Genomic DNA, 14,180 nt, shown 5'->3' with positions numbered 1-14,180 from the left:
ACACACACACACACACACACACACACACACACACACACACACACACAGAGATTAATTTAGACAAGGCCCAGTCTCTCCTGATACAGAGAATAGTGATGTAGAAAAATCACTGAGTTAAAGGTCAAGGGGTCCTGGGTTCCCTTCCTCACTATACTCTTCCCTGGTGGGATGACCTTAAGCCACTTATTTAACCTGACTGGGGCCGAGCTTTTCCCTCACCAAAATGGGTCATGGTAATCCCTGCCCTTTCAAGGTTTTCATGTGGATAAACTGAAATAATTAAATGGAACAATACATAATGTACTGTTGTTCTGAGAAGAGCACCTTGTAAACTTTTTTGTTCTTTTTATTTTTATAACTGGATTTCATTTTATGTAGAACATTTCCAATGAGAAATAGTAGTAATAGTAGTAATAATAGTAATAGTAGTAGTAGTAGCAGCAGCAGCAGCTAGCATTTATATAGTGCTTTAAGGTTTGCAAAACATTTTACAGATATCTCATTTTATTCTCACAACAACCCTGGGAGAGATAAGGCTATTATTATCATCCCCATTTTACAGATAAGGAAACTGAGGCCCAGAGCTATTAAGTGACTTTCCCAGGGTCACACAGCAAATAAGTGTCTGAGACCAGATTTGAACTCAGGGACTGCCTGACTTCAAGTCTGGTACTCTAACCATTGTACCACCTCACTGCGTCAACACAAAGGAAGTTCTTTCTGTCAATGCATGTCAGCATCTGCTCTGCAACATAGAGTCTTAGAGGGCTGCTCAGGACTCTGAGAAGTTATGGGACTTGCTTAGGGGGACACAGCCTGTAAGTGTCAGAGGCAAGCATTCTAACCCCTACACCACACTGCCTCTTTTGGAAGCTATCTGCTTTTTCATTGCTTTAGAGGATCTGTGATTTTACCTGTGTGAGTATTCTTTCTTTCCACCAACATAAGATCAGAGCCTTCCCACAGTCAGAGTTGGCTTGATAAGTTTCTGTAACCAAGCGAATTCTCACCTCGTTAGCCAGGCTGCTCCTCAGACCACAGATCCATACATAGTCTATCTCAGGACGAGTATTTTCAGCTTAGTAGAACATGCCAGAACCTATGCTCAGTCAGCATAGCCAGTAAGATTCAACGGAGCAGAATTTTAATGGATATTGTAAACCATTAAGAACACTTTATAAATGGGAGCCATTATTAGTCATGATGATGATGATGATGATGATAATGATGATGATGGTGATGACAATGACAATAATAATAGCCTGGAACTTGGGCCTCCACCCACCCAAATGTCCCCATTAGTTATGAAGGCCTTAGATCATAGAGCTGACCTGATCTTCATATTTCCACCTTATCTCAAGTGTGGAATGCTCTATTACTGCAATAGAGTTGCAATCTCATCCAGGGGAGTCTCCCTCTTATGGATGCACATCCCATCCCATCCATGCTTTCTCATCATGGATAAGATTCTTGTCCATATTCTTCCAGAGATCCGCCATCTAGAGGATCCAGCCAACATGCTGAGGGCTTTCCTCCAGGTCAGGATCAGCTCCCTTCTTTGGGGGCTTCAGATTCCTGGAGAAGTCTTGTGAAACATGGACCCCTTCTCACAAGAATATTTTTAAATGCGTAAAATAAATCACATTTTTATAAAGGAAACCAATTATATCCATGGACTCCTGGTTGAGAGTTCCTGCTCCAGGACTTTTATGGAATTTTGAGGGTGTTATTGGTGCACTGGAGTTGTCCATCTGTTATCCCTAAGTATAAGAATAAAAATATTATTTCCCTCCCCTGTGATGATACTTCTCCAGAGTATGTACTGTCAAGGACCTGGCTTTTGAGCAGAGGGAGTAAGAGGTGAGGGAGAAGGAGCCCTAGGGTGCTGGACTGGGAGTGAGACCTGGGCTCCAGTCTCGGTTCTTCCAGTTACTGTCTGTATGATCGTTGAGCCAGTCACTTCACCACTCAGACTCGGTTGTATGCAGAACTCCAGTTTGTTGGGTCCCTTACTACTTTACTGGACTCCCATTGGAAGTGTTCCTGTAGAGGTATATTCTTATCTGAAAGAAGATGGGTCTGGGGAATGAGGAAGGGGGTTGAATTGAATTGATCTCTGTCTCTCTTTCTTTCTCCCCTCCCCTCTCTCTCACCTTCTCTCTTCTTGTCCCCTTCCACTCTCTGCTTTTCCCTATCTTTCCTTTTCCTTTCTCTTTCTCTCCTCTCCTCTCCCTCTTCCTCCTATTCTTCCTCTCTCTCCTCTTCCTCCTCCTTCTTCTCCTCCTCCTCCTCCTTCTTCTCCTCCTCCTCCTTCTTCTTCACCTTCTTCTGCTCCTCCTCCTTTTTCTCCTCCTCCTCCTCCTCCTCCTTCTCCTCTCTCTCTCTCATCCCCTAGTCATCTCCCTATCTTGCCACAGCTGGAATTACCACAGGTGCTCACAGCCATGATCCCACTACTAGATCTATGCTATTTCCATAGCAGCAGCTATGGAAGCTATTTCCTATCTGAGCCACTTCACTTTTTCTTAGACAGCCTGATGCCCCAAACGCTGGGGGCTTACCACTTTGGTGCTGGACTCAGTGCGGACACCCAGTTACCTTTCATCCCACAGTGTCTTAGAATTCTAAGTTCAAGGGATTCTAGCAGGCTCAACCTCTCATGCCTAGCCCTGCTGACTCTAAAATCTATGATTCTAGGACAAGCATTCTTAACCTTTTTTTTTTTTTTTGGTGCCATGGGCCCCTTTGGCGGCCTGGTGAAGCCTATGTTCTGTTCTCAGAGTAATTTTGTTAAATGCATAAAATAAATAGCATCACAAAGGAAACCAGTTCTGTTGAAATAGTTAGTACAATAATTTAAAAAATAAACTCGTGGACCCCAGATTAAGATTCCCTGTTCTAAGGTGAAGGGACTAGGGTATGAGTGGAACTCCTGGACCCTACTCGATCCGTATTGTCTTTTCAGGGATAACAAAGACCTTGTTGAGTTTGCCCGAATTCACCCATCCAGTGGCTGCCCAGGAGATGTGACCTCCCACCTCATGATTGCTGGAGGATCATCTCTGCAAACTAGCCAGCTTGGGGGTGATCCTACTACCCACGCCCATCCAGCTCACCCCCCCCTGGCTACCCCGAACCCGCAGTCCCTCCATTTGGATGGGAGGACATTCCTACGGTCAGTATTCAGGGGTAAGATGGGGATGACATAGGAGATGGTAGAAGTGGGGTTGAGGTAGCTCATTGGCTTTTCCTTCCTTTGGTGCCCAGATGATGATTAGAATCACTGGACACTGGGTGCCCTACACCCCCATCCAAAGCCCTTGTCCTTCCTGCATATCCCTTGCTAGCTTACATTCAGGTTGAGACAACTTCCCCAAAGCAGGCTAGGTAATTCTACAGGATGCTAGTCTTCAGGCCAGTGCTTTGCCACATTTGTCCCTTTCAGATATTTTTTTTCTGGCCCACAAAACTTTTGATATCAAAAATCGTTACTTTTTTAAACTTACAAACAAAAACCTAACTCTCTCTGCATCCTGTACTACCCATTCTGGTCCCCTTCCTGTCTCTGGCTCACACTGCCTACTCCCAAAGCCACTGGAAGCTTCTCTGCTGAGCCTATAGGGAGTAAAAATGTCCATGGTAGAAAATATGAATATTTTACTGGTCTCTAGTCAATTTTTGACCTAGGAAACACTTCTGGTAAGCAAAGTGTCCAAGGTGATTAGACCACTATTGCTCTTTGCCCCTCCTAAAATAAGAAGGACAAACCACTTGAGGTCCTTCCTGGTTCCCTGGCTCTGTGTCCTATTGGTTCCTGAGGATACCGTCCATCTATTTCTCTCCTGCATGGCTTCATGTAGCTCTGCCAGTCCTTCCTGCTCCCTGGCTGGGCCTCTGATTCTACTGGGCTTAGACAGAAGCCCCAGAGGGAGGCTCAGAAACAGCAAGATCATTTCCTTTGGTGCTGAACTCTAATTTGGCCTCCAGACCTCTAGAAGAGTGCCTCCCATTGGAGCCCCATAAGTCATCATGGAACCCAACAAATTGGAGCCCCAGGCACAGGCTCCAGGGTTGTCCAACTCCACAGGCAATATAGCCAGCAGCTCTGATTGTCATGATATTTTCTTAGCCCTGGCTTTTTTAGCATGCTAGCCTCAGTGCTGTCTGCTTCCCGTTAAAGCCAGTGGTACCCTCTGCTTCCACCATTTTGCACTGACCACTGTGTACCTGCTCTTCTGCAGGGCTTGGCCACCCGGCTCTCCACCAGAACCTGCCACCTGGCTTCCCAGCCACCATGCCCAGCACAATGCAGTCCATGTTTCCCCTGTCCCAGGACCCCCCTTTTTTAATGATACGGCGACCACCGAGATCTACACCCCATGCTGCTCCCCATTCACTTGGTAAGGGAAAGCCTAGGGACCTGGGGAGGATTCTGTTGCCATCCCCTTTTGGGTATTGCAAAGGGCCTGAGGCCCAGGAAGCACTAGACTGGGTTTCTTGCCAGTTCCTACTCAAAACCATTCTGATCCAAGCCTCTGCCCAAATCCAGCCCCATCTGGAACACGAGGGAAGAAGAGGAGATAATGAGGGCTGAGATGGAGAGACGCAAAAGAGGGAGAGAAACAAAAAGGAAGGGGGTGGAGAAGAAGGGAGAGGGGAGAGGAGTAAAGGATGTGGCAGGAGGGAGAAGACAAGGAAAGAAGAGGAGAAAGGGAAAGAACAAGGGGAGATAGGAGAAAAGGGAAAATGGAGGAGAGAAGGGAGGGGAATAGGAAAGGGCGGAAAGAAAATCATTCTTCTCCACTTCCATCCCCATCAAAATGCAAACTCTCCGAGAGCAGGGATTATCTCATTTTTGCCTTGTATCCCCAGTGCCTAGCTCAGCATATATTAGTCACTTAAATGAAATGAAAGTCAAAAGGGAAGAGGGGAGATTGGAGAAAAGACAAGAAGAAGGGAGATGGGAAATGTAACATCATAAACCACTTTGGATCCCACTTGGGAAGAGCCATTTTGTTCCTGGACAGTCCAACCTGTCAGAGTGGATGGATTTAGGGCAGTCATCGCAGTCCCTGGGAGTTAGGGGTGGGCTGACAGGGGGGCCCCCGTTTGAAGCACAGCCCACCCCCATGCCACTTGTCTAACATTTTCTGTGACTTTGGTCTCCTTCCTTCTTCCCTGTGCAACCGTCTTGCAGCTGACGTCATGGACCAGGCTTCATTGTGGCCACCCATGTACCCAGGTCGGGGGCCTGCCTCCCACATGCAGCACCCTAGCCAGCTTCCCGTCTATTCCCGCTCCCAGTTTCTACGGCAGCAAGAGCTCTATGCCCTCCAGCAGCAGCAGAGAGCAGCCCAGGCACTAGAAATGCAGCGGAAATCCCAGCTTCAGGTACCAAAGAGACCGCCTTCCTTCTCCCTCCAGTTCCCCATGGGCACAACCTTCTTCTTCCTCTGCTGTTCCACAAGGGACCTGCTATCCTGCCATAGTGGTGATGTTCTCACCCAAGCCAAACAGCTCCCCTTCTCCATCTCCCAGAGCTAGAAAACCTTCCCCCGTCCCTTCTGGAGAACCCATTGCCTTGTTCAGAACCTTTAGCGTGTTTTCTCTCTATTTCTCATCTCATCACCTTGCTGCACTCTGTCCTGTTCCCTAGGATCCCCCTTTTCACGACCGTGCTAAAGGCCCTGTTCCTTGTCCCTCATGCTGGACTCCCAGGGTACTGTAGCCCCAGGAAGGGCGTAGAGCTCCCCAAGTGGCCCCCTTTGCCACTGGCCAGTCATGGTGATGGTGGTGACCATGCTCTGTCTCCACTTTCCCAGAGGAAGCCTGAGGATTACCATGCAGAGTTTGAAGATGCAGTCCCCGAGAAGACGCTGAAGTCCTCTCACAAACCAGTTGCCTTAACCCCCCTACCCAAGGGCGCCTCTCCACCGGCTGCTGCTCCATGCCCTGCCAAACTTTCACCTTGCTGCCATTCTCCTGCCCTGCGGCACCCCTCCAAATGCACCACGCCACTCTCCACTGCCCCGTGCACTTTACCCCTCTGCCCCACTGCCAGCTCTGCTGTGGCGCCCCGCTCCCCAGCCACCAGTCCTGGCCCTGCTCAGAGCTCTAAGGGTACCGAAGTGGAGGACAAGAGAGGAGAGGGCCAGCCCCCGCAAGACTATCCCAAATCACTAGAACCAGGTAAGATTCATGGGGGGCTTCTTGGGGGGGCATGAAAAGCATGCTGGATCTAGAGTCAAAGAACCTGGGTTCAGATCCTGGCTCTGCCATTTACTATCTGCTGTGTAACCTTGGGCAATTTTCCTAGCCTCAGTTTCCTTATCTGTAAAGGGAGAGGGTTGGGCTAGATCGCTTCTTGCTCCAAATCTATGATGCTATGACTGGCTGGAAAGAAATCATTTGAAAGGAAGCTAACCTCTCCCATCCTAGGAAGACAGAGGGGCAGAAGTGGTTCAACGTCATGGGTATCTCTTGTCTGAGACATTTGATCTTAATGACTTTCGGGGTCATTTAGTCTGCTTCGAGGGGAGCGAGGTCCTGGCCCAAATGGAAGCTTTTGGAAGACAGCCATTTTTCTAGCCCTGACTTTTAGAAAGGGCCTACTTCTCGCTCCTTGTCTTAGATGTCTTCTTTCTGACAAGACATGCCGGGCCCACATACCCCATCCCTGATAAGGCAGGACCTCCAGAGAAATCCCTCTCCTTTCCTTCCCCCACCCGCATCTTCTTAGACCACAGACTGGGGTGATTAGTGGGGGGATGGGCAAGGTCCTAGCTTTTTTCTTTCACCAATCCCTTTGGCAGAGGAATGGAAGGGAATAGCAGTACCATTCATCCATTCAGGGCCATTTGCTGAGCAGAGAGATCTTAGGAGCAACAATGTGTGGCCATGCTACAGAGAAACTTTGGAGGTGAAGGAGACAAGAGGGTGGGGTCATTTCTAGCCACTAACTCTCTGGACTTTTGCGGTCACAGAGCAGCAAGGGTTGGGGGAAAAAGAAAGAGAAACTGGGATGGGGATGTTGAGAGAATTAACCTGAGAGGAAGGAAAGTTATTATAGGAGACCCTGACCAGGGCCCTAGTCTCACCTCCCGCCTGCCCACCCGCCTTTGCCACAGAAGCCACCTCTTCCTGAGTGCCAGTCCCAGCCACGCCAGCCAACTCTCAGTGCCAGCTCCCCGACAAGGCTTTTTAATTCTCTCTGAATTAGGCTGAGTGTTTACATTGGAAATCCGTGTGGCGAACATAAAACCAGTCCCAGTTTCACAATAAGGAGACAGAGCCAACAGGGTTTTTTTTAAGGTTTTTTTTTTTATTACAGTTAATGGGGCGTAATGCCTCCGACATGCAGCCGGCTCGTTCTGGGTCAGGGAAAGCCCTGATTCAAGCATCATGGCTTTAAAAAAAAAATCCCCCTTCTCTGGTTAGTCTGTCCTTCAGACAGACCAAAGGGCGTATCTATGAGGTGGGGACGCAGCAGGCAGCAGGGCTCTAGGCTAGAGGGGTAAACAATTTAGATTTGGGGTTGGGAGAGTGTCAGAGTTGTTTCAGTGTGACCCTCCATCTTGTCAACCTCTGATGCCCTGAGTATTCCTTTTTCCTCCTCCTAAGCCCCAGAATGTATCTCAGAGTCCTTACAGGGAGGGAGGTATTTATTCCCTAGAGAAGCTGGTACACTTGCCCTTTGAGTAAGAGTCGCTGAGCCCTAAAATCAAGCCCAGGGTCTCACCTTCCAGCTTAGCCCTATAGTCCCCATTTGTCTGGGTCTGGTGTTCCAGGGCCTGGGGGTGGCTGGGGGCTGGGCGAAGAGAAAAGAGGAAAGGCTGGGATCCTTTCATGGTCAGAAAAGTCTGTATCTACCTCTGTCCTTCTCATCTTGGAGATGGTAGCTATGCAGAATTTAGAGTATTCACTGGTACAGGTTAGGGAGCTCCAGCAGTCAACTGATGTTTGGTTCCTAGAGAACTGTGTTGGGGATGCCCTCCTCCAGTGGGGCTCAGGGCGAGCCCCTTAGTGCCCATAATCTCTTCACCAGTCTTATTAGCTTCTTCTTCTTCTTCTCTCTCTTTCTCACATAGACCTGCCCCCAGGATACACCTACCCTGCAGTCAGCATGGGCTATTCTTCCCCTCTACCCCATGACATGCACTCAGCTGATCCCGCAGACCCTGAAACTATGCAAACTGTCTCCACCGCAGCCGAACCCGAGCAGTCCAGGACATTTCCACCCTCAGAGGGGCCTCACTGTGATCCCAGTGCTCTGGATGAGGCCAGTCTGGTAGAGGGAGCAGGTGGCCAGGTGGAGGGCACCGAACCAAGGGCCCTGGAGCTGGAGTGCCAGCCACACACTCATGGGCATCCGCACCCCATGGAGATGGGGCCCCCCAGCGAGGCAGCTGCTCCCAGTGGGCTGGGGGAGCTTCAGGAACTCCCCTATGGTGCCCTCATGGAAGGAGAAGGCCCTGAGACAAGGAGCTGCATAGATTCTACTCAGGAAGGGGCAGAAGAGGAGAGGACTGAGGAGGGGGATGGCAAAGGGCTGCTGGCAAGGTCCTCCCCCGTGGCCTCTGAGGAGGGAGCACTAAGCCCACATTGTCTGGGAGAGGAAGAGGTGGGAGAGGGGCCCGACCCCCAGGAGGAGGAGGAAGAGGAAGGAGAGGAGGAAGAAAGAGAAGAGGAAGAAGAGGAAGAAGAAGGAGAGGAGGCTTGGGACATGATTCAAGAGGACAACCACCTGCCCAAATCATTGCCAGGCCTGGATGCCTTGGTAGCAGCCACCGTTGACCTGGGAGACCTGCCCTTACTAAGCCCACCCAGCAGTCAACCTTCAGCCCCACTACAGCTTCCAAACGTTCCTGCCCTTCAGGGTAGCTCAGGAATTCATGGCATCGCCCTTCTTAGTGAGCTGGCAGACCTGGAGTTCCAGCGGCAGAAGTGTGACCGAGTCACAGAAGGTAAGGAACCTGGTGGTCTTCCTTTACTCCTTTCTGCTTAATCCTTTTACATTGGACCACTGACCTGCAAGCTTGGGACTTACCTTCCCACCACAACCTCTCTGTGATGCCTGAGGTGAAGCAAGCTTGTAGGAGGTTCCTTTTGAACCCAGTTAAACCTATAGCTGATGAACTAGGTTCAAAGGCTTTAGAGCAGAAAGGGACCTTAGGGATCATTTAGTCTGGTCCTCTAATTTTACATATGAGGAAATGAGGTACAGAAAGTGAGTTGACTTGCCCAATATCACATAGTAGCAGTAAGGATTTGAACTCCAAACCATTGACTCCAATTCACATACACACACAGGATTGACTTAAAGGATGACCCCAAAGCCCATCTTTGACAACTGTGTGCTTCTGCTGGCTACAGTTTGAAAGCTGATTTTATTTTTACCAAGTTTTGTAAAGATGAAGGATTCCTCTTGACCTCATCCAAGTTGACCATGGACATGCTTCTGGCTTCCCTGGAGCTCAGGGGGGCCATGAGTCCACCTGTGTAGGACCCCCTACACACACACACACACACACACACACACACACACACACACCTGTGGAATCTGGAAAAGGGCTGGCTCCCTTTTGCTCTGGCAGCATCAGGGCAGGTTTCTCTATTCAGTCTCTTTACTTTTGGGATTAAGAACTGGACGTCTTAGGGGCAGCTAGGTGGTGCAGTGGATGGAGCACCGGCCCTGGATTCAGGAGGACCTGAGTTCAAATCTGGCCTCAGACACATAACACTTACTAGCTGTGTGACTCCGGTCAAGTCCCTTAACCCCCATTGCCCAACCAAAAAAAAAAAAAAAAAAGAACTGAACATCTTAAAGGATAAGGATATCTTCAGGGGATTCCCTGGGTTGGGGACATCTTCAGGCACCATCCTTTCTCCTTACCCAGAGATGCTGGCCCAAGTAACTACATGGAGACCTGGAGTCTTTTCATGGCAGGAAGGCCACCCACCCTACCCTCTTTGACCTGCCATCATTAATAAGCTGTGGTTAAAAGGAGCCACTCTTTTTTTTGTAGCCAAAGCTTTTGGGATGAGCAGATTCCAGGTCTGGGAGGGGAGAAGCTTGTTCTCTACCTAGCACTTAGCCACGGGAACATCCCCTGCCTTAGCAAGCTCTACATAATTCCCCAGACTTATTTCTCAGCACATCCTTTCTCCTGCTTTTCAGTTAGATATCTGTATGGAGCTCAGAATCTTAGGATTTAAAACAGTCCTTTGGGAAGAGTTCAAGGGGTAGAATATTGTGGGAGGAGCCCCTCCTTCCCAGGGAGAAGAGGGTTAACTAACCAGATGACCCCAACTTTCTCCATATGGTACAGTTGGTGGGGAGGAAGGCTAGTGCAGATGTATACCACTCCCTTTTCTACACACACATACACACACATACACACACACACACACACACACACACACACACACACATGCACACACTTCCTCCAGGCACCTGGAATAAGACACCAGAGGAAACCCATCCTCATAGTCCTTTACCCTCCTCTAGTTGGGGGTAGGGGCGTGGGGGTAGAGAATCACACCTCCCAAGTCCACATATTACGTTTCATTGATATTTATAGAAAGAAAATAGCACAATCCTCATGGCTCAGCCTGCATTTGTTTTCCCAACACATAAAACCCGCCAGCCAGCACTGGCTGCCAACATTCTTCACAGTCTTTGTGTAGGGCTGAGATAAAGCGAATGTTCTTGTAAAGTTAATTTCCCCAAAGGCCTGTATGTCACTCCCTCTCCTCTGGCTGCAGCTTGCCTTGGCCATTGGATGGAGCTGCAGTCAAGGCCAGGGAGGGAGGGTGAAGGAGGAAGGGAGGATGTTGGAGCCACCCACCAGCAGGGAGAGGGCTGTGTCAGGACTGGAGAAGGTTCTGGGGAAAGGAACCAAGGCTGTCAACCTCATGAGCCTTTTAGCTCTCTGCAGAATAGAAGGCTAGACACCTCCCTCCCCGCAGTCTTCCTTTCTTCAGTTTTCCTTTCCCTTATCCTTTACTCAGGAAAGGGACAGCTGCTGAGATGGTAGATTGTGTAGCTGAAGAAGAGAGAGATTCCTTTGGTGGATTGGTCTCCGTAAGGAATTCTTAACATTCTAGTTCTCCCATTAATCTGTTCCTTGCCCACCAGCAGCATCCTCCCCATTCCATCCCCTGGAGAAGTTGAGTGGGATGGCCCCTCTGGGAGATATGAAGGAGAAGCCAGGGTTTATGAGGGCCCCAAAGCTGCCCACAGTAGGGATGTGTGCTGTCTAGATGAGCCCTAGGGCATGTGACTCTGCAGGAGTATGTGCATAGAGTGGAATGAATGTTTGACATGGAGGCTCTTCACCTCTTCTCAGTGTGTATGAGATTAGAAGCATGGTCCCCCAAAGAAAGCACTGGATTTGGAGTTAAGAGGGCCTGGATTCAAATCTTTCCTTTGCTGCTGTCATAGACTAACATTGCCTTCACCTCTTGGAGCCTCAGGTTCCTGCTGTGTAAAATGATGACCTTTATGATCTCTTGTAGCTCTAAATCTATGATTCTATCATCTTATTGTGCAAAGTACCTGGATTTCAGAGGGGTGTCAGTATATTTATTGAAATTGTATGTTTGTGTGCATGCGTGCATTCATGTGAACATTCTGTGTGTTTTTTCCAAAGGAAAGCAGCCTAGTGGTGTGAGCCATCTAAAGTATTTTTTTTGTCCCTGCCTCACATATCATAGGACTTTGTGTGTGATGTCTGCGCACTTAGCATGTGTCTGCACTGCTAGATCCCAGGATCCACAGAGGAGTGAATTTTAACCTGTTGCAGCCTGAGGTTGGGGGGGTGGGGTGGGGTGTAGAGAATTGCCTCTTTTAGATTGGCTCATCCCTCCCCTCTACACTTGCTTGCCCTACCTCCATCCCTGGCACCATGCCCCAGTGGCAGGAGCAGCCCCAGGAGCACAGCACCCTCTTCAGGAGGCAGAGGGGCGGGTACAGGGATACATTCTTCCTGGATCTTTTGGCCAGACCTGTATAATCATTTGCATCCAGAGTTCTTTCCCTGATTATAAATGCAGTGACAACTTTTTTAGATATTCATTAGGAAATCTGATACAATCACAAGGTGATTTTTCTCTAGTGAACAGAAAGCTTTGCAGAAAGGAAAAGTAGAAGATAGGAGCCAAGTGCAACAAAGTGATTAGAGGCAAAGGATGGAACTCGAGCTAGAACAGTGTGGCTAGAGCCATGCCCACAGTTTCTAGTCTGACCTTTTGGTTAGGCTTCATCTCCTTCTAGCCAGCCCTGCTACCCAAGGGTGACACACACCAGGACAGATATATTTTCACCCAATGAAATGGAGACTACATCTTTCACCCAGGAGGCTACTTAGGTTCATGCTAGGGACAGCTGGGCTGAAACCGAGATTGCTGGTACTGAATCTCCATTCTGTCATAAGCCAAATATTTTTCTCCTTGGGCTCGGAGGAAAAGTGTCACTCTCTTCTAATATAATTAGCATTTACATTGTGTCTTAAGGTTTACAAAGTATTTTACAAATATTATCTCATTTGATCTTTACAACAACTCTGGGAGGAAGATGCTATTATTATCCCCATTTTACGGATAAGGGAACTGAGGCAGGAGAAGTTAAGTGACTTGCCCAGGGTCACACAGCTAGCAAGTGTCTGAAGCTATATTTGGACTTGGATCTTTCTGACTCCTTGTCCAGTGTTCTATCCCTTGTATCACGTAGCTTCCTGTGCAGTATAGGATGTAGGACTACACAGTGATAGTCTTTGGAGATGTTCTTAATCAGTTAAAGTCACCTGGAGATTTCTGGCTAAGGTGGTAGCATATTAGGGCTTAGAGGAGTCCAGATACCTCCATGAAAACTCTTAAAAATGCACCATAAAAAACAACAATAAAGATTACCCAAGTATGCTGCTAGAAATGTGCAAAGGCTCTGAGTGGAGACAAGAGAGGGCAGGTGGGAGGCATACCACGGAGGCAGCTGAGACCCACAAAATGAGATAGGGCTAGACTAATAATAATAGCTAACCACTGTACCACCTAACTGCCCCAGACTAGCACACAGGCAACCTGTTCCCAACCCAGAGGCCATATAGCAGGAGATAGGAGTAGCCCAGCACCCAGGCAGCTCATGCCCAAGCCCATGGCAGGAGAAGAGATGATGACAGTTGCCCCAAAAGAGAACATCTGGGGTCTTGCAGGAGGTCTGCTACCAGTGTAGTCAGTAATATCTAGATATAATCTGTCAGGGTCACAACAAGGGCTGGAGCTAACTTCCAGTATGGAACTATGCAAAAAGAAGATAGAGAAGGATCCAAGGCCAGAACCTAAGTCAAGAAGCCAGGAGACGAAGCCCAAAGCCAGGAATTACAAAAGAGGGCAGGGCCACTAGGCCCTTCATCCAAGACTAAGAAGGGCCTGTCCAGATCATCCAAGGGGATTGGAGGGAGCAGATTCTGGCCCAAGCACAAAGCCCCAATCCAGAACCTGTGGCTGTAGACATGAGTAAACAGAAGAAAATGCCAAACACAGTGAAGAAATACTAGAGACTGAGAGGAGTCCAAGAGGTAAATCCAGACAAAGAATGTAACTCCACTACAAGTCCAGGTAGAAGCTCAGAGAAAAAAATGACCTTGCCACAAGGATTACAGGAGTACCTGGAAGAAATGAAGCAAGAGATATAAAATGTAATGGGAAAGGGAATTAATAGCATAGAACAGCAGGTGGTAAACTTTACCCAAGAATTGAACTTGAAAATTAGAATAGACCAAATGGAAAGTAAGGACTTCCTGAGACAATAGAAAATATCAAAAATCAGAAGACTGAAAAAAAAGAAGAAAATATGATATGTGCTAATCTAGTCTAGAAAACAAGTCAAGGAGATATAAGCAAGAATTATCAGGACATCTGAAAATCATGATTTCCACCCCCCCAAAAAATGTTTCCATGTTTCAAGAAATCATAAATAAAAACTGTCCAGATCCCTTATAACTCAAGAGTAAAGTAAAAATAGAAAGAAACCATTGGTAGCCTCCTGAAAGAAGCCCCAAAATGAAAACTTCTAGGAACATCAGAGCCTAAATTCAGAGCTTCCAGGTTAAAGACAAAGTACTTCAAGTGATAAAAAAAAGAGTAAGTTTAAGTACCAAGGAGGACATGGTAAGGATCACACA

At 48.1% G+C, this 14,180-nt stretch overlaps 1 protein-coding gene across 1 annotated transcript in view; it reads left to right on the top strand.

The window, feature by feature from the left end:
- Positions 1–14,180, top strand: part of BAHCC1 (BAH domain and coiled-coil containing 1) — a 149,847-nt gene that overhangs the window by 101,718 nt on the left and 33,949 nt on the right. The window contains 6 exon segments of the mRNA XM_027850168.1: positions 2,966–3,116; positions 3,118–3,175; positions 4,242–4,400; positions 5,198–5,391; positions 5,823–6,189; positions 8,088–8,963. Coding sequence (XP_027705969.1) covers positions 2,966–3,116; positions 3,118–3,175; positions 4,242–4,400; positions 5,198–5,391; positions 5,823–6,189; positions 8,088–8,963 — 1,805 coding nt within the window.

Source organism: Vombatus ursinus, unplaced genomic scaffold, assembly GCF_900497805.2.
Source record: "Vombatus ursinus unplaced genomic scaffold, bare-nosed wombat genome assembly UNPS02008996.1, whole genome shotgun sequence".
NCBI classification, from domain to species: Eukaryota; Metazoa; Chordata; class Mammalia; order Diprotodontia; family Vombatidae; genus Vombatus; species Vombatus ursinus.
Note: the sequence above shows the minus strand (reverse complement) of the source record. Positions and strands in the feature narration are given on the sequence as shown.